This window comes from Alosa pseudoharengus, unplaced genomic scaffold (genome assembly GCF_046254945.1).
Source record: "Alosa pseudoharengus isolate Yale_2024_CS ecotype anadromous, Long Island Sound unplaced genomic scaffold, YU_APseudo_1.1 YU_APseudo_1.1_scf_17, whole genome shotgun sequence".
Classification (NCBI taxonomy): Eukaryota; Metazoa; Chordata; class Actinopteri; order Clupeiformes; family Clupeidae; genus Alosa; species Alosa pseudoharengus.
The window spans coordinates 13,516,246-13,536,245 of NW_027468640.1; the positions used below are offsets into that span (position 1 = coordinate 13,516,246).

Consider the following 20,000-nt stretch of genomic DNA (forward strand, 5'->3'; position numbering starts at 1 on the left):
TGCTAGACTGAAAATAGCACAGCAAAGCGGTCAATGATTCAAACATATTATGTGACATATTAATGTTCAATGTTCAAGTCTATATTGGCAGAATAGAGTAGGTGAGCTATTGTTTCAGCAACTGTTTCAGCAATTTATAAGAATCATTCACTGGTGGAGTGAAAGTAGCAAATCAAAACGGTCAATGATGACAAACAGACTTTAACTTTAATATGTAAGGAGATCAATAATTAGATTTTTGGTTACATTCAACTATTAGATAATGTTATGGTTTAGATGAGAGCAGTTTGCCAAATATATTCCCACCTCCACTTCCACACACACACACACACACACACACACAGACACACACACATGCACGCACACACATACACGCACGCACGCACGCACACAGACACACACATGCACAAATAGTACATACCACACACACACACACACACATACATACACACACACACACACACACACACACACACACACACACACAAATACTACACCACACACACACACACACAAATACTACACACACACACACACTCATGTGGCTTGTTAAACTGTGGGCCGTGCCACTCCCAGCACATCTGGCCCGATAGGAGTCAGGCTGCTACGGTGCCTCACTGGGTTAACCATGACAATTTGGCTCAGAATTATTTGGTTGGTTGTGTGTGCGTGTGTGTGTGTGTGTGTGTGTGTGTGTGTGTGTGTGTGTGTGTGTGTGTGTGTGTGTGTGTGTGTGTGTGTGTGTGTGTGTGTGTTAGGCTGAGGGTAGCTCTGTGCCTACTCTTCAGGCTAGGGTGGTTGTGCATGGTTAGTTGGTTGGCTGTGTGTGTGTGTCTCTACATATGTGTCGGTCAGTGCATATACTATTTGTATTCAGTGGAACCTCTCAAACACCTGCATCCATCCAGTCTCACTCTCTATCCTTAGTCCATGTTGGTTTATGGTGTGTTTGTTTGTGTGATTGTGTGTGTGTGTGTGTTTGTATGTGTGCATTGTGTGTGTGTGTGTTTGTATGTGTGTGTGTGTGTGTGTCTATGTGTGTTTGTGTGTGTATGAACCTTCAAAGCAACTCCCACTCCTCCCCCCATCAGAGTTTGACCACAATTACAGGCCCTGTTTGTGTGAAGCCCTCCTCTCCACCCTGCATAGGGAATTCAGCTCCGAGCATCTCTGTAATTGGCCAGCCCTCTAAACGAGACCAGCCCAATCATAGTAAACTCATCTCAGAGGCAGAGGGAGGCTAGAACGCTAGACTAGGCTTACATGTTTTTACAGTGTGACAAGAAGCTGATCAACATTCAAACCTTCAAACCTTCATTCACATGGCTGTGTGTGAGTGTGTGAGTGTGTGAGTGTGTGAGTGTGCAAGTGAGTGTGCAAGTGAGTGTGCAAGTGAGTGGGTGGGTGAGTGGGTGAGTGAGTGACAGACAGTGTTGTTGGATGAATGTGTGTGTACAGTATGTGTTTATGTGTGTGTGAGTGATTGAGTGTGTGTCCGAGCAATCACACTGCAGTGTTGGATACATGGTTGTGCTTACACACATCTTTTGCATTTCTTCACCAGAAGAGAAGGTGTACTCTGCCCTGGCTTCAGACTTCTCCAGCCAAGCGGTCACTGAGGCCATCGACGCCATCGACGCCGAGGTTAAGGAGGGTGAGTGGTCAATTCCTCTCTCAAGTCTGCGCCAGCGAGATAAGGCTCTTTTTTTTCTGCTGACCGCTTTGCAGCCCCTGTAAACCATGCTGTTCGAAATACACCCCAATTGTGGTTGGCTCAAATTAGGATGAGCTTACAGTTCTAGTTACAGCGGACTTTGGCCCAAAACAAGCTAAACATGGCTGCAAAATACTAGGACCAGAACTGCAGATAGATAAGCATAAAGTGACTGTGAACGTACTTGTAAGCAAAATCAGATCCAAACTATGAATGTGCTTGAGCAGGAAAAGTGCTGAATAGAATGTGCTGAATGTTGTTGTTGAGATAAGTGAAGGATGGCATGCCTGGATGTCTTTCTCTAGAGTATTAACTTTTAAGTTTGTTTCTGTTTTTCTAAATAATACATTCTGTAGGATCATTTTACATTTGACTCCATATGTCCAGGTTTATATTTTATTAAAGCCTGAAGATTCCTCAAAATACGCAGTTGGTGAATATTTAATTGCTTTTATTTGTTATTATTGTTATTATTATTATTATTATTTTACAAAACATCTCTCATTCATGCCTTTGGGCATATGAGGCCAGACTGCTCTCTTTCCAATTCTCTCTGTAGTTCCAGCATCACTCCAGAATTCTAGCCTACATTATTACTATTTTTCAAAAGTTTTTGTCCAGATTGTCCTTGTCTTAACAAGTGCTCTATGGCTTTGTTTTGTTAGAACAGTGTTTTTCAAACTTTTTTTCAGACCAAGGACCACCTAACCAACAAAAACAAAATCACTTTACATTACTGCAAACACCTCATCTATATTATTTTTTACGACGTTTACTCGCAGACCACTTGGGATAGCTGGCGGACCACCAGTGGTCCCCGGACCACACTTTGAGAAACACTGTGTTAGGAGAATGAAGCCATACAGCTCCTTTGTTAGGAGGTTTATACCTTACTCTGAGTTAACTTACCCAGGTTTGTCACTAAACCACGTACATGGAATACCCCCCAAGTTCTTGTCCAGGTTGTCCTTCGTCGACCTGTCTGTCACTTCTCCTCAGGGTTGCCATGCTGTTATATTATGCAATGCTGCTACCCAGTAACAATCTGCAACCTCATCCTTCAGTTTTGGGTCTACTCCATCTTTGATGCGGATAACTAGCGCCCTTCCAAAGATCTTGCTAGAGGCTAATAATGAAGTCATGCATCTTGATCTGTCTCAGTCTGTCAGGTCAGCCTGTTTGGGTAGTTTGGTGACTCCCCCTCATGTCCAGCCGTCTGCTATGATTTCTGTATCCCGTATGACAGACTTTGTTGGTTGTGGGCTGGTCTGCCTTCGATATCTCTCTCCTGATCCCATTTTGGGCGGGCGATTTTTCCATCTTGCATTCCTGTCATTGCTTTTTCTCACATCTTTCCAGCGCTGAAGTAATCAGTTCTTATCTCTTTCGATGACAGACCCATTTTCTAGACATGTTATTTCAGCTGGACTCTCTGGTGCTTGGTCCTGTTGCAGATGCTCTGTGATTGCACACTTTCCACCCTGTTCCTTTCTACTCTCCCCCTCCTCAGTGATTAGTGTACCAGCTTTACATCATATGATTCACTTTTGTAAAACAACACCAAAAAAATGCTTGTTTATTTTTTTTTGTTGTTTTATTTTTTTAATTCATTTGTGATTATTGGTTATTTTTGAATGACATTTTGCTGTCACTTTTTTTGCGTGTAATATGTCCTATTTGTTTGTATTTAAGGAATAAAGCTAACCGCTGTGGAGGAAGAGGAGTTGATGAAGAGGTGGCAGAACGCTCTCGGGCCCAGCAATGAAGTGGTAGTAAGTACACAGGGGGGTAGTAAGTACACTGGGCTGCACTTTTCACAATCAGCTTCTGTCTGGATGTGTTGAGGAGCTGCTTGACTATGAAGTTTCTAGAAATGCCTAATTCTGAAAAACTTCTACAAACAAAGCAAGTTTCAAAACTTTCTTTTGGACATTGAGAGAGAGGTGGGATGGAGGAGTATGAGGCCAGTTGAACTTGAGAAAAGAGTTGGACTGAAGTATCCAGTGTGTCCTCCTCCTGTGGACCCAGGGGATTGTGGGAATGTGGGGGTGTACGCCGGTGCAGATCCCCTCTATTCTCCCTCGCCTAGTTTTCATTTCTCTGCCTTGAAACCCCTCCCAGTGCTGTGCGTTTAACAGAAGAGACCAGAAATACATATTCATATTTCTTTAGAAATCTAGTTAAGCTTGTATGTGTGTGTGTGTGTGTGTGTGTGTGTGTGTGTGTGTGTGTGTGTGTGTGTGTGTGTGTGTGTGTGTGTGTGTGTGTTTGTGTGTGTGACAGGTGGCCCAGGTGGAGAAGTTCAGTGAGAGCAGTGGTCTGGGCATCAGTCTGGAGGCCAGTGGGGGTCACCACTACATCCGCTCCGTGCTGCCAGAGGGGCCGGTGGGACGCTGTGGGAAACTCTACAGCGGAGACGAGCTGCTCGAGGTCAGTCAGACATGTCAAAACACACACACACACACACACACACACACACACACACACACACTCACAAACACACACACACACACACACACACACACACACACACTCACACGTGTACACACACATATACACATACACACACACACATACACATACACATACACATACACACACACACACACACACACACACACACACACATACACACACACACACACACACATACACATATGTACACACACACACACACACACACACACGCACACATACACACACACACACGTACACACACACACACACACACACACACACACACACACTCACACACACACACACACACACACACACAAAACTACACCTATACAGTACATACTCATAGCTACACACACAGTAGTCACGTAGGTATAGTATTCACATTCATGTTCAATTCTTTACATTCACTCTGTAAATACTCCTACTGAAAAGCATGCTCCAAACCAGTTTGATTGAAGCAAACCATTAAATCACACAGGCTTTGATTGTGTTTAAAGCACATTAGTGGAAATAGCTTTGCCAAACCAAAGTCACATACAGAAAGGCATTTCATTGAAATTGAATTACAGCTGCATAATGTTGTGAAAATGAAGATGAAATTAAATTAAATCGAGGCTGATATTAAATGACAGGCTGTAAAATAGAAACCCGGCTCAAAATCCCACCGGAACACCTCTTCCAATTGTGGTTCCTTTGGCCACTGCTGCCGTTCCCCCACAAATCCCTCACAAACCCACAAAGCGCACACACACAACAAAACACACACATCCATTTCCACCGCCAGAAAGCCTGGGGTTGTATTCATCAGGGGGACGCTGCATTGTTCCATTGTTTCTGCCAGTGTGAGGACCGTGTCCTCTTGTGAGGGGCTGCCAGTGATTGATGCTTGTTGCAGGTCAATGGGATCCCTCTTATCGGCGAGACCCACAAGGAGGTAGTGAGCATCCTCAAGGAGCTGCCCGTCTTTGTGTACATGGCCTGTTGCCGGCCCGCCCCCTTGCTGCTGCTGCAGACGGACAGGGACGCCGGCCAATTGGGGCTGGAGGAGGTCGCCACGGAGGCGGGTGCAAAGGTAGGCAACATCCTTTTTTGGACTTCAGTTGAATGTCAACATGGTGAGAGAGAGAGAGAGAGAGAGAGAGAGAGAGAGAGAGAGAGAGAGAGAGAGAGAGAGAGAGAGAGAGAGAGAGAGAGAGAGAGAGAGAGAGAGAGAGAGAGAGAGAGAGAGAGAGAGAGAGAGAGAGAGAGAGAGAGAGAGAGAGAGAGAGAGAGAGAGAGAGAGAGAGAGAAGGGGGGGGGGTGGAGTATGAGGCACTGAACTTGAGAGAAAAATTGGACCGGTGTACGGTGAAGATCCCCTCTGTTCTCCCTCACCTACAGAGAGAATTCAAATTCCTTTTTGGAAAAATTCCCTTGCCAAAGCATGTCAAGAGTGATACGAATATAAATTAGTTTATTTTGATACCATGGTCTTCATCCTAGCTGTACAATTGAGCTTAGGTCAGAGAATGAAATTAGCCTCTGAGAATGAAATAGGCTCAATTGTGGTCATCCACAATAAATTACTGTTTACTTTTTTACTCTTTATTTTTGAAAACGATTAACACGTTAATTTTGACAGCATTAGACAGATGCCTTGCTGTAGTAACATTTTTTAAATATACGAATCAGTGAGGTGGCTTAACCAAATTACCCAAATTAATGTACCATAACATTTTAATTGGTTTAATTGTTTTTTTGTCATCTTTGATATATTTCCAAACCCTTTTTTTATTAGACTCTGCTAAGATCGGCACTGAATATTATAATTCAGACGAGAAACCAAATTTCTATGAATATAATCATGGATATCTTTTGTGTAATGCATGGTGCTCTCCTGGTCTCCTACTGATACGGTTTACTAGGTGACAGATTTCAGCTGTCTTCCCTCAAACACGCACACACAGACACACACACACACACACACACACACACACACACACACACACACACACACACACACACACACACACACACACACACAGACACACACACACAGACACACACACACAGACACACACACACTCACTGAGAGCTAAGAGATTTTGCCGTGATGAGGGGGATTATTCGGGGGGGGGGGGGGAATGAGAGGGGAGGTATGACAGTTCATTAATGCTGAAACAAGCCTCTACTCCGCTCAGCTCAGCTCAGCTCAGTTGAAGACCTGGAGTGATAGCTCAGCAAAGTGGAGTGTGAGCAGAGCAGCAGCCACACTCTGTCAGCTCACCTTTGCGCGTGTGTGTGTGTGTGTGTGAGAGAGAGAGAGTGTGTGTGTGTGTGTGTGTGTGTGTGTGTGTGTGTGTGTGTGTGTGTGTGTGTGTGTGTGTGTGTGTGTGTGTGTGTGTGTGTGTGTGTGTGTGTGTGTGTGTGTGTGTGTGTGTGTGTGTGTGTGCGCGTGCGTGTGTGCGTGGGTGTGTGAGAGAGAGAGAGTTTGTGTGTGTGTGTGTATGTGCTTGCGCGGGCGGGCGGGTGGACATTCGCCGCCTCATTTGCTTGGACGTGCATGATTGGAGGAGACCTGGGGGCTGTGCGTTTTTATGATGAAGTGGAGAATTAGCACATGTTGTACATCACTCAGGCCAGGGTGGTTTTGTATCTTCTTTTGTGGAGAACTGCACAGAGAAGCGCACACACAGCATAGAGAGGCACACAGCTTTTTGTTCATTATTGCATTTGCATGCATCCATTTAGCATGATTTATCATTTGTAGCATTTGTATCCAAAGCATGTTATAGTTAAAGTTATACTTTATTTGTTATTATCCATTTAGCAGTTGTTATTATCCAAAACATGTTCCAATGTAGTATATGTTAAGTAAAGTACTAAAGTACGTCTTTGTGTATACTGGAGTATATCTTCCCAGTCTTTGTGTATATTTTAGAATACTTAGTCAGTCTTTGTGTATATTTTAGAATACAGTTAGTCTTTGTGTACAATTTAATACACATACCCACTCTTTGTGTATACTTTAGTATACACTACCAGCCACTGGGTATAATTTAGTATACGTTACAAGCCACTGTGTATAATTTAGTATACTCAGCCGGTATTTGTGTTTTGTAGTTCATAACCACAGGGTTGTTAGTGGAAGCTAAACTTTCCCTGTCGAACTGAACTGCAAGAGCTGGGCTCTTAATAGCACTTAATCTGCAGAAGCACCACTGTCATTAATACTGTTATTATGGGATTGTTCTGGATACTTACGTAGGTGTGCGCTGAGCTGGAGGACTTCCTGTCTCCCGGCGAATCGGAGAAGGGCGTGGGTATCGGCGTGGGCGTCGTTGCGCGGGATGCCAGCATGGCGGAGGAGCCTCTGGCGTCTGCCCTGGCCATGTGGGAGACGCACGTGCAGGACATCGAGCTGGAGAAAGGGGAGATGGGACTGGGCTTCAGCATCCTGGACTACCAGGTAGGGGCGACTCAACGCATGATGAGGCTGCAGAGGCGTGTGCCGATGGGGTGGGCTGCGTGTGTGTGTGTGTGTGTGTGTGTGTGTGTGTGTGTGTGTGTGTGTGTGTGTGTGTGTGTGTGTGTGTGTGTGTGTGTGTGTGTGTGTGAGAGAGTGTGTGTGTGTGAGTGTGTGTGTGTGTGCTGTGTGTGTGTGTGTGTACGGTGTATGTGTGTGTACTGTGTGTGTGTACTGTGTGTGTTTGTACTGTGTGTGTGTACTGTGTTTGTACTGTGTTTGTACTGTGTGTGTGTACTGTGTGTGTGTTTGTGTCTGTGTGTGTGTGTGTGTGTGTGTGTGTGTGTGTGTGTGTGTGTGTGTGTGTGTGTGTGTATGTGTGTTGTGCTGCCCTGTGCTGTGTGGTGTGGTTTGGTTGCTACAGGCGCTGGCCAAGCTGAATAATTGTGCAAAGGTCAGGGAATCTGCCCTGTGCCTCGTTTAGGATAGGAGAGAAGTCTTACCAAAGCAAGTTTATGAAGCGCATGTCATTCGACTCATAAAGGCTAAGCTGGTTGCACACATAGGGGGCTATTACCTTACCACATTAATGCTGTAGCTGCACGCTGAGGTACTGTATGTAGTTTCAAGTAGATTTTTCTTTTTTTTGTTTTTTTTGTTTTTTGTTTTTTTGTTTTTGTTCGCCTCTGTTTCAATCAGGTTGTCACTGATACAGTAGATTATTAGCAGTGCTGTAATGTAATGTTAATTTGCCCCATGGGTGGCATGAATGGTGTGGATTACCTGATTTACATGAGTTGAATGACTTTTTCCATCTTGGTGGGGATCCATAAGACCTCACTAGCATCAGTGTCCCATACCATAAACATTTCCTAAACCCATCTCTCTTCCTCACTCATTGCCATCTCTTCACAGTCCTGTCAAATAAAGGCTATAAAATATAGCAAAAATATTATGCATATTGTTTATAGCATTAGCATTTTATTAGCCTGTCTGAAAGTGCAGCATTTGAAGTGATGTTTAGATTTTTTGGATGCTGGATAAAAAAGGGTTAGGGTCTATGCATGTTTTCCATGACGTGTGACGTTGCTGTTATACTGTGAGCATGTTGTTTCTCATTATGTTTGGGTGTGAGTAGAGTGTGTGGAAACTATTGCCTTGTCATAGTCATGATTACATAAAGTATGACTATGACATTGCAATACTTTATCTTGGGATTGATTTTATATATTAATCATAATGTGGTTCAGTTTCTACGTTAGAGAATCATCCTGATCCTCCTCAATAGTACATTTTTGCATCATTAGTCATTCATATTGTCATACAATATTTGCATATTAATGCATTAGCCCCTTGACACTACACCACGGCAAGCGCGTGTCATGTGTCACATGACTCTGCACCTGTAACAGGATCCGGTGGACCCGGCGAAGACGGTGATCGTCATTCGCTCACTGGTCCCCGACGGCGTTGCAGAGCTGGATGGCCGCCTGCTTCCTGGAGACCGTCTCATGTTTGTCAACAAAACTAACCTGGAGGACGCAAGTCTGGAGGATGCTGTGCAGGCCCTCAAAGGAGCCCCCATGGGCAAGGTCCACATAGGGGTGTCCAAACCTCTGCCTGTAAGAAATCACTATTTTTCTCCTTACCGCTGCAGTGGATGGAGTTGCTATTGTGTGTGTTTCAATGGTAGACCTGTGTGGCGGAGCGTGTTTGTGTGTGTTTGTGTGTGTGTGTGTGTGTGTGTGTGCACGAGTGTGTGTTTTTGTGCGTGGTATCTTAGCAGATCAGTGCCCCAGTAACTGGATTCCTTTACAGGCAGTTTAAATTTTTAATGCTGAGGGCTGTCACACTTGCAACCCTTGCACGTTTGGTGCTTTGAGGCAGTTCAAGCTGTTTGTTCTATATTGCACCATATTGCTAAATGCCTACGCTGCAGAGGCATTTTTTCAGCACAAAGGATTACAGACTATTTGAGGCATTTGCTGTGCTTTATTGAAAGACATCCATATCTAAGGAGTCCATCAGTGTGGGCCATTGCACCTTTTTGTGAAAACCGCTGGCTGTTCTCCAGATAAAGACATAGAGTGTGCTCTGTCTTGTCTTGTGGGCTAGTCGGATGTTGCCAGAAGTGTTATGTGGTGGGATGTCAAGTGCGGTGTGTGGGAATCGTTTGGATTACAAGTTTCCGAAGGTCCCGGGAGGATATTCCTCTCTGGTGTGGTTGTTTGAGAAAGGCCTGCCGTCCTGTGTTGCTTCACCTCTCTAAATTGAATGCAACTTGGGTAATCCTGTCAGATTTCTTTAAATAACTGCCTTGGCAGGGCTGTGTGTGTGTGTGTGTTTGAGTGTGTGTGTGTGTGTGTTTGAGTGTGTGTGTGTGTGTGTGTGTGTGTGTGTGTGTGTGTGTGTGTGTGTGTGTGTGTGTGTGTGTGTGTGTGTGGGTCTGCCTGCGGCTAGAGAGTAGGAGCTGACGCTTGTGTCTAACTCGCTAGAATTTCTCCACACTGATTTACTCAAAACAAGAAAATCAATTCACTTTGCAGCGCTGAAAATCTCCCTCCTTTCCCCTCCCAGTCACAACCAATCAAGCTAGCATGCCTTGCACTCTTAACATGCTAACACTGTGGCGATTTCAGATGAGGGGGGCAATGGGGACAATCAAATATGGGGTCACCAGAGAGAAACGCCAAGACGGCAAAGGCCCATTCACACAGTAGCGGACACACAACCAACAAACCCCAACAAACTCCAGCAACAAAGTCAACAAAGACAAAGTCAACAAAGACAACAAAGACAGCTAATAGCTGTCATGATTTAGCAATATACAGTTTATTAGTGTGTAATAATGCAAATGACAGTTGGTCTTACTTAATTTCAAACCCCAACGGTCACCTTTAGAACACTGGACAGGGTGTGGAGTTTGCTGGAGATGGTTGGTCCAGTGTGAAAGGGGCGTAAAGGTGTTTGCACACTACCCAAGACAAATGCTGACCAACTCCAACCAACACCAACAGTTGCATCATTGTGCAGCGTCAGTCTGTTTGTTGGTGTTTTGTCAGATATAATTTTTCAAGCTTGACATGTCCTGTCAGGTAACAAAAATCGGCCTAGGCAGGTAAATGTCATTGTGTTGGCAGTTGGATTTCTGAACATTCTAAAGACAGACTGCAACCAACTTCATTCAACTTTATAATGTTGGGCTTAGTTGGGAATAGACCTGAAGTTCACCTACAAAAAGAAACCAAAGCTGCCATCTTTGCCCATATAAGCTGCCATTTTCTTATATGGACAAAGATGGTACCCGAATCTCCTTATATGGGCAAAGAAGGCAGCTTTGGGGTCCTTTCTGTAGGCGAACATCAGAGGTCTATAATTGTCTGGGGCAGTGTGCAAGCACCTTTGATGCTCCCTTATGGGTCTGACGTCAGGGTGGAGGTCAGTCGATGTTGTGGACTCTTTGTGGTCTCACTGCCGTGTCTCCGCAGACGGAGGATGAGGTCGGAGGGCCTTCGTCCCAAGACCTGTCTCTCGTCTTCACCAGTCTGGTGTTGAGAGGAAAGGACGAGCCGGCGGAGCCCACCGACGGCCTTCTATTCCGGGCCGAGCCGGCTTTGGTCAGTCCCCAACTGCAGTTTAGATATGAACCAGAGACTACATGAGGAAGCCACAGTAGCAAACGTAGTCATGGAGTCAAAATAAAAAGAGTCTAGTTGACAGGTTCACTGTCTTTTCATAGTTCGTCCACAGTGTAGCATGTTTGCTTGTGCAAGGCCTTTGACACATCAGCCACCATATAATACTGTAGCTCAGTCATTTTTTTTCAAGACAAACAAAGATCGTGCAGTGTAGACTGGGCAAGTCTTAAACGAAAAGAGCTATAATCTGATTGGGTGTGTTAGACTGTTAGAAAAAAATGTAATGAACTGAGCATTAAACAAATGATATTGGATTTAGAATATAATAGCATCACATTAAGCTTCTCACCAGAGATGTCACATCAAGCAGTTTCATTACAGTCCTGTGCTAGTTGGCATTTCTCAGATTGCACTTCAAGCGTAACTGTCCTCCATCCTATTATCCTTGACACAGATTGATGCCAATGAGTCTGATCTGACGGACGAGAAGCTTTTTGAGCGACACTTCCCTGATGAGGAGGACGATGCCTTCCAGGCGTCTATGATCGCTCTCCATGGAAGCACCTGCAGCACTGACCTGGATTATTCATTAACCATGCCAGCGCCTACACCCCAGGTAAACTCACACCTGGACTATTACTAACCATGCCAGATTTTACACCCCAGGTAAACTCACACCTGGACTATTATTAACCATGCTAGATTCTACACCCCAGGTAAACTCTTTAACAAACAGACTTTGTCTCTCAACTGCCCAAAACAGATGTCTCCATTTGGAGACAATAAAGGCTAACCTATCTATCTGTCTGTCTATCAATCTATTTGTCTGTCTGTCTGTCTGTCTTGTCTGTCTGTCTGTCTGAACTCGCTAAGTGACTGATTCCTCATGTCCATTGCTGTAAAAGTAAACAGACAACTTTGCCCGTTTTATGCTTCTTTCACTTAACACTGTTCAAATGTAATGTGATGCTCATTCTGTTGTTTTCATACTACTGTTAGTGTGGTAGTGTGTTGCTTATTCAGTAATTAGGAAAGACTTGTTGAGTACATTCAGTTTGAAATAATGCTGACTGTTACTTAATGATTAATGATCTTACTTGTTTCAGTGTGATTGTGCAGAGTTTAGTGTTTCTAGTCATCAGTGTCAAAACACTAAACTCTGTCACTAGATATCCTCTCCAAAATTCTTACATTCCTCCCCATACCTAGTCCCCAGTAGCATCCATAACCCCTCTTCTCACCCATCAACCCCCCCCCCCCACACACACACACACACAGGAGAGGAAATTGCAGTTCTCAGGAGAATACCCCTCAATAGCTCTCTTCACTGTAATTTCTGATGTGGGACCCTATGGTTTTGTCATTCAAGCCATCTCTATCTCTCACTCTCCCTCTTTCTCTCTCTCTCTCTCTCTCTCTCTCTCTCTCTCTCTCTCTTGGATGCTAGAGGAATCTTTGTAGAGCTTCATAGGGCTGTAGTCACAGCTCTACTGAATCATATCAGTGGAGATAAAAACTGCAGACTATATATTTCTGAAGTGCCTGTGCTCTCAGAGAAATGGGCTGCCTTCTATTATCACTCCCCCCCAATGTCTGTGATCACTTGGGTCCTTACCAAATGGAAGACAAATAGAGTGAGAAATTCAATGATGGATATTAATTTCTCTTTGTGGCCACCCCGAAGCTTGAACAGTGGATTTAGCGATGTGGTTTGTTTTGCTTAGCGCAACGGGCGTCTGGAGGCTTTCCCCGACTACCCCCCCTTCCTGGCAGTGCCCGGCGCGGCGGCGGCGGCGGTCGACCTCGACCCCCAGGCGTTCGCCCCTGATGAGGGCCCTCTCCTCTTCTCCCAACCCCGGGTCGGGGGTAGGGTCCTGGGGCAGGGACAGGGGTTGTCTGGGCCGCCGCTGCCGCCGCCGCCGCCGGGGCTGTTTGGCGAGCTCCAGCAAAACCAAACGGAGTCGTTGACGGCCGCGTCATCCGCGGTTGGATTTTCGGGAGCGGGCAGCGCTAAAGCGGAGTCTGACACGCTAGCGCACATGCAGATGGACTTGAGCTCGTGTGATCTGGGCTCTGGATTGGTCCAAAGCTCGTATCTCGCTGACAGTAATGAGTTTGGAAAGGTAAAGCGTGATGTTATTGTGAACGTTAAGATCAGCCTCTGTCCCTTTTTCCTTTCCTCACATTCTTCAGGCAATGACCCCATGCTGTGATGTGAATAAGAGAGTGCTTTATAATGCATGCATGATCTGTTTCGCCTACTGCATGCATGATGGAAAGGACCAAAACCTAGAAAAAAAACAGCAATCATGTTTGATAACTGTGTGTGTGTGTGTGTGTGTGTGTGTGTGTGTATGTGTGTATGTCTTTTCCCTGTCCCCCCTATGCCTATCATTCAGAACCAAAGTAGTTTTGCCTGATTGTAGTTGCCCCATAGCTCCACTTTCTCCTCCTCCTCTCAAGCTAACCTAGAGCGGCCCTAGAGATGCTTGTAAGAAGGCTGTTGAAAGTCAAGTGCCTCTCCTCCATAAACTCCATCTGTTTCAGGACGTCGGAGCCCTTATAGAGGAGGTGGAGTCTTTGCCAGTCACCATTGGGAGCAACTTTGAGAGGACAATCACTGTTGTCAAGGGCAACTCCAGTCTCGGTACGCAGTCTTCACTGTTATGTATGTGCACTTAAATGTGCAGAGGGAAGTCATTCTGAATACTCAGAAAATGGTTCACTCAATGATGCTACACTCAAGTAGTTGCTATCTTTTAGATTTCTGTTTAATGTAATTTTCATTGTTTTATTCTATACATACAAGCTACATTTTCTGTATTTATTCAAGGCCTGTGTATTCTCTTTTGTGATCAATATTTCATAAGAAGCTCAAGCACACAGTACTAAGTAGGCTATGTTGAACGTGGGTCTAATCTGTTGTGAAAGATATGTCCTTTACATTTAAATGTTTCATACTGAAAATAGAAAAAAGCGTCAGAATAACCAATTATGTTGCTCCACTATATCCATACACCTGCACAGGAGATGGTGCAACTTTGGTCCAATGTTCCGCATGTTCTTTTTGGATGATCATGGTAATTTTCCTACAGATAATGGAAAAAAATAAATGATGCTCACTATTAATGGGAATGTCCCCAAACTGCACGTTTTAGGAACAGTGGACCAGCAACATTGCACAAAAAGTTGCCTAGTGTGAGTTGGTGATGGTACCCGTGTGCTTGCCTCGTGTGAGTTGGTGATGGTACCTGTGTGCTTACCTGGTGTGAGTTGGTGATGGTACCTGTGTGCTTGCCTCGTGTGAGTTGGTGATGGTACCTGTGTGCTTGCCTCGTGTGAGTTGGTGAGGGTACCTGTGTGCTTGCCTCGTGTGAGTTGGTGATGGTACCCGTGTGCTTACCTGGTCACAGGTATGACGGTGAGTGCGGTGAAGGACGGTCTGGGCATGCTCGTGCGCAGCATCATCCACGGCGGCTCCATCAGCCGCGACGGGCGTCTGGGCGTGGGCGACCTCATCCTGGCCATCAACGGCGAGCCCACGGCCAACCTGACCAACGCCCAGGCGCGCGCCATGCTGCGTCGCCACTCGCTCATCGGACCAGACATGGGGTAAGACCCGCGACGGGCACGTCTTTTCGTTTTTATTTTTTTATCCACGTATGCCGGCGTGCATGGGGGGCAATGGGGGGGAATGAAGGATGCTGGGAAGGCAATGGAAGGGGGCTTGCATGCTTATGTGCCCAATCTATTGATCAATGCCACAATTGGTTCGTTTAATTTGTTTGCAAAGATCAGTTGCACTCTTTATGACTCATGATGTGATCTGTGTTTGTTTGAAAATTAAACCTCCCTGCATTATGTTGTCATTTAGAAAGCATCTCTGCCTTGTGGATCACTTTAAACATAACTTTGTCATATGTTGTGTAACTAATGTATATTATGTATACATCAATGTATACATTGATTCAGGGGAAATTATATCCTATTGAAAACTCACCCATGTCTGGTTTAAAGCCATCCTTATGTAGTACACCACAAACATGCATGAACTCAACATCACTCCCATCCGTATCATCTGTAGAGAGCAGACGTAGCATTGTCATATGACAGACTAAGTGGTGATAGAACCTGAGAGGTGGATATATGTAGCCACTGTCCAAGTGTCCAAGTTAAATAAAAATCCATTTCACACTAAAAAATGATTTAATACATGCTGACCATGGGCTTTTCTGGACAGGGTTTGCTTTTTAATGCCCACTGGTGACCCATTCTCAGTCCACTATAATCATTGAGAGGTTTGCTCCGTAATTGCCCCACTGGTCTTGCTGGTATGGTAAGGCTATTTGCCCCACTGGTCTTGCTGGTATGGTAAGGCTATTTGCCCCACTGGTCTTGCTGGTATGGTAAGGCTATTTGCCCCACTGGTCTTGCTGGTATGGTAAGGCTATTTTTGTATAGGGCAGCAGCGGTTTCCTCCATTTACTTTGTTAATCATGTGCCGTGCTAGCGTGTGTGTTAGCGTGGGGGAACGCGGTCCCTAAAGTGCTCTTCACGTACGTTCTAGATCTTCAGTTGCCACCGCTGAGGAAGATTCGTGCCCCTTTTACGTGTGAGTACTGCTAACTTCCACACTGGTGGTGTGTCGCTTGCCTCTTGCAACCATGTTGGTTCGCTTCGAACTTGATTCTTCCTCTCTCTCTGTCGTTTCTGTCTCTACTTACATACTCGGTCCAGGTGTGCTGTTGTGTGTGTTGATTGTCACTACTGACCTACTACTCTTTGAGTTTTATCCAGATCAGATACAACCCAGTCCAATCCAATTCCATTGAAACAGTACACTGTATGACTTTTATTTACACTTAAAGCTGCAGTTGGCAAGATTTTTTTGATCATATTCACTGAAACCAACTATGCTCCGACAGAACAACATAAATCAGCCGGTTTTAGAAAAAAAAACACACTTCTACCTGCACCTAGAGCCTGTTATTTTTTTTTCAAGAAGCCACAGCTCCCGGTTCTTCTGGTCCAATCAGAGCAGGGCTGTGTGAGTTCTGACTGTCAATCACAGTCTGGTGCAGTCTGGTGCACACTGACAAGCACAAACTCGATGAGAGGGTGCTCGGGGGTAGTGGGGGAGGGACATGAGAGTTGTAAACACTCAACATTTTGGCTAAGTCCCCTCAATCTGTCAGACTTGCCAACTGCAGCTTTAAAGGTAAGGGCAGGTTTCCCACGGGTCATGGAACTTCTGGAATGCCATGAAATGTTAATTTTATTCCAGACATGGAAAGTCAAGGACATTTTATCATTTTTGTGGCAAAGTCAGGTAATATCAGGGCATTTTGTTGTAGCAGACTAAAATGTACTTGCCCAAATACATTAATGCTAATACATTTCCATGCAGTATTCATTATATAGTAGGTTGTGGAAATTCAGGGTTTTTATTTGTCAGAGAAAGTCAGGGAAGAGTCATGGAATTTTACATTTGACTTAGAGTGGGTACCCTGTAAAGGACATTTATCAGGCAGTTGTATATAAAGCGATTTGCAGAGATTTGTAATGGCCAGGTGTCAAGTCCACTGCATTCTAAGCGTTGACACTGAGACCCCTCCACCACAACCCCTCTTGAAATCATTTTCATGCTGTAGATCAATTACTTAAAGAGTGTATCTAATTTTCTTAGATTTTATTAAACACAATAGCCACTCTCAGTTCAGACACAAAAATGGGATAAAATGTGGTAAATGACTGCAATAATCAATGCCATTTAGTGGACAAGCAGAGCCTTTCAGTAGGAATTACATTAACATCCATTTGGATCCATTTCAGGTTTATGCTTGTCGGTTTAGCTCATCTGGATAATTCTCAGCTCCACGTGGATAGCCACATTACTATAATTACACTCTCATTGCGCCTTTCTTCTCGCATGCCACTAACACTGTCATTTCTCTCTAATCTTCACCCACAAATTGTCACGCGTATGTTTTGGAACGCCACCCTGGCAATTTCCACATGTGTTTTTATTATCATTTTCCCCAACCCTCTACTGTGTGTACGGAGTGTAGTGTGTGTGTGAGTGTGTGTGAGCGTGTGTGTGTGTGTGTGTGTGTGTGTTTGTGTGAGCGTGTGTGAGCATGTGTGTGTGTGTGTGTGTGTGTGTGTGTGTGTGTGTGTGCGTGCCCGTGTTTGTGTGTGCGTGTTCTGGCATGTGTCACAATCCCACCTGTTCTCTCCGTGGTCCAGAGGATGCTGAAGGGAATTTCAATGTCCCTGTGCTCATGATTGGCAGGGTGGCTGTGACCCCCACGGTGCCACTTTGACTGCGTGCCAAATTTATATATTTATTTGATTACCCCGACCTACCCCATACACACTCACTCACACACTCACTCACACACACACACACACACACACACACACACACACACACACACACACACTCTCTCACACTCTTTGTTTGTACACTCATTAGATCTGTCATCCATCCTTCTGACCTGTGGGGATTTGCATCGCTTTAAGCAAGTCTTCCTCCCCGCCCCGCAACACAACCGCCCGCCTAAATATGGCTCTTCCTCTGGAAGGGAAATCGTTCCATTTGTGCAGCTTGTGGCACTTCAACATCTGTTTTTTTTCTTATTTATTTTTAAGATAGTCGTTGAAAGAATTAATTGGCAAATTCACTTCATAGTCAGAATATATATATATAGAGTATATATATTTATTTTTGTTTAGAAGGGCGTTATGAACTCTGTGGAAAAAACTCATATTTGAGCGAAGAGTAAGACGTGTCAGGAATAGAGTCCCGAAGTGTGACGTAGCGTTTCCATGACGGCAGAATCACTGGGTCTAAACAAACTTTCGAAGTGGCATAAATAGCATTGAATGTAGACATGTGGCATCATTTCTAGCTAATAAAAATAAATATATCCATTTAAACGTGTTTTACCTGCTAGGCAGCAGCTTAGCCACATAACACGGATTCCCTGGCAGGTGTAATAGTAAGAAACAAAATTCCAGTGGATATTTCACGTCTTCTCAAAGACTGGCGGCTGTTAAGAGCGACGTTTTTTGCCAAAAAAATAAAGCAAAACACGTCCGTGAATTTAAGGATTTTAACCGCATGCTGTGAAGTTACATGTAGGTCTCTTTTACGGAGGAAACCCATGTTAAAAATAAAACTGTAGTCACGAATTTGATCGTGTAGGTATGAATATATGTTGTGGTTAGGGGTGTAACGGTTCATGTATTCGTATTGAACCGAAACGGTACGGGCGTCACGGTTCGGTGCATGAATTTAAACGGAGAATACACGGTATAAAAATACATAAAACTCGTGTGCGGATTAATTCATGTCATGCGCAATTACTGTTAAGTAGCAAGAGTTATGGGAGTTCTTTAGCGACACCTAACGCTAATCTATAGCCTCGCCTTAGCTCTGAAGCTCTGATTGGCGCCTATGTTTTTTTTGTCAGGTCGTCGGTCGAGTCCGTCAGTCATTAGCAGCACTAAGGTTAGACCCACAAGAGTTAGAGGATCCACTGGTCTCTTTAAGATCGCAAGTTTGAGAACTTCAGTTACAGTAACGTTAGTACAGGCGAAAGAGTGGTGGATAAGATGAAACTGTGTGTCGGCGTTGTTCAGCAGTTGTTGGGTATGTGAGTGGAAAAAATGCTACACATATTCGAAGCCATCACCCAGATGATGTAGAAGAAAAAAACTTCCCCTGCGCTTCAGCAGCCTTTGGATACACATACAAATAGGGCCAAAACCTATGGCTTAAATTAAATGATTTCGTAATGACAGAAAGCTATGTAAATCGCGTGGTAATTACTTTATGTTGGGGTAACTTGTAACTTCTCACATAAGGTTCTGGTAGTGTTAAGTGCATAGACAGAAAAATACGCTGACAACGCTAACCAGGCTAATAAACAAACCATGCTACGGTGAGTTAACGTCAAAGGGCAAAGTAACGTGACTTCTAGTTGTAGTCTGTTTATGAAATGAAAGGAGCAATTTCGTTTTTAAAAAAAAGGCAAAATAGTGTGATATTTTCACAGTTAGTAGGCTAGATTATTACTTTACACACAATAAAAAAAATATTGATGCAAATTGTAGACCCTTCCATATACAACTAAACACAGATGTTGAAGGTCTTGCTTAAGTGGATTCTTAAAAATCATTTTTCTATGTAATTTGCACTTTCAGAAATAAGAGATGCTGTAGGACTATTTTCAGTTTTATAGCTGATTGTCTTATTTTGTTTACAAGTTACAGATGGAGTCTGGGTACTTATTGTACTGTTTAGCCTACATCTTACACACTTCAGGCTGTTGCAGATAGCTCAGGGAAGAGACTGTATGACACTAGGTGGTACAGCCTGAGACATTTCTTTCTTTCTTTCTGCATTTTTGTTTTGCTTTTCCCTCCATTGTACCGAACTCGTACCGAACCGTGATGTCCGAACCGAGGTATGAACCGAACCGTGACTTCTGTGTACCGTTACACCCCTAGTTGTGGTATGTGATTCCTACAGTGTAAAAGAAATATACTAACGTCTTAGAAACGTTGTAAAATTATTGAAATAGATTAAGAAAACCACAGCTGTGGTGATTTCTAATGGTAGATTGATTTGTTTAGATCCAGTGAAATTGCTGCCTTGGCAATGCTACGTCATGGCTTCGGTACTCTATAAGACTAAACTAATCAATGCCAGAGTGAAGAGACACAAAGCCCTCCTCTT

The 20,000-nt window shown here is 44.3% G+C and overlaps 1 protein-coding gene across 4 annotated transcripts in view; it reads left to right on the forward strand.

The window, feature by feature from the left end:
- Positions 1–20,000, forward strand: part of mpdz (multiple PDZ domain crumbs cell polarity complex component) — a 94,946-nt gene that overhangs the window by 30,484 nt on the left and 44,462 nt on the right. For 2 of the 4 annotated variants that reach the window (XM_076288651.1, XM_076288652.1), the window contains exons 12-23: positions 1,565–1,654; positions 3,407–3,486; positions 3,998–4,144; positions 5,070–5,246; positions 7,422–7,622; positions 9,032–9,241; positions 11,108–11,236; positions 11,712–11,873; positions 12,982–13,380; positions 13,805–13,904; positions 14,671–14,869; positions 15,825–15,869. In XM_076288651.1, the coding sequence (XP_076144766.1) occupies positions 1,565–1,654; positions 3,407–3,486; positions 3,998–4,144; positions 5,070–5,246; positions 7,422–7,622; positions 9,032–9,241; positions 11,108–11,236; positions 11,712–11,873; positions 12,982–13,380; positions 13,805–13,904; positions 14,671–14,869; positions 15,825–15,869 (1,939 nt within the window). The remainder of the gene's footprint in view (positions 1–1,564; positions 1,655–3,406; positions 3,487–3,997; positions 4,145–5,069; positions 5,247–7,421; positions 7,623–9,031; positions 9,242–11,107; positions 11,237–11,711; positions 11,874–12,981; positions 13,381–13,804; positions 13,905–14,670; positions 14,870–15,824; positions 15,870–20,000) is intronic. The other 2 variants (XM_076288655.1, XM_076288654.1) reach the window with 2 other exon arrangements.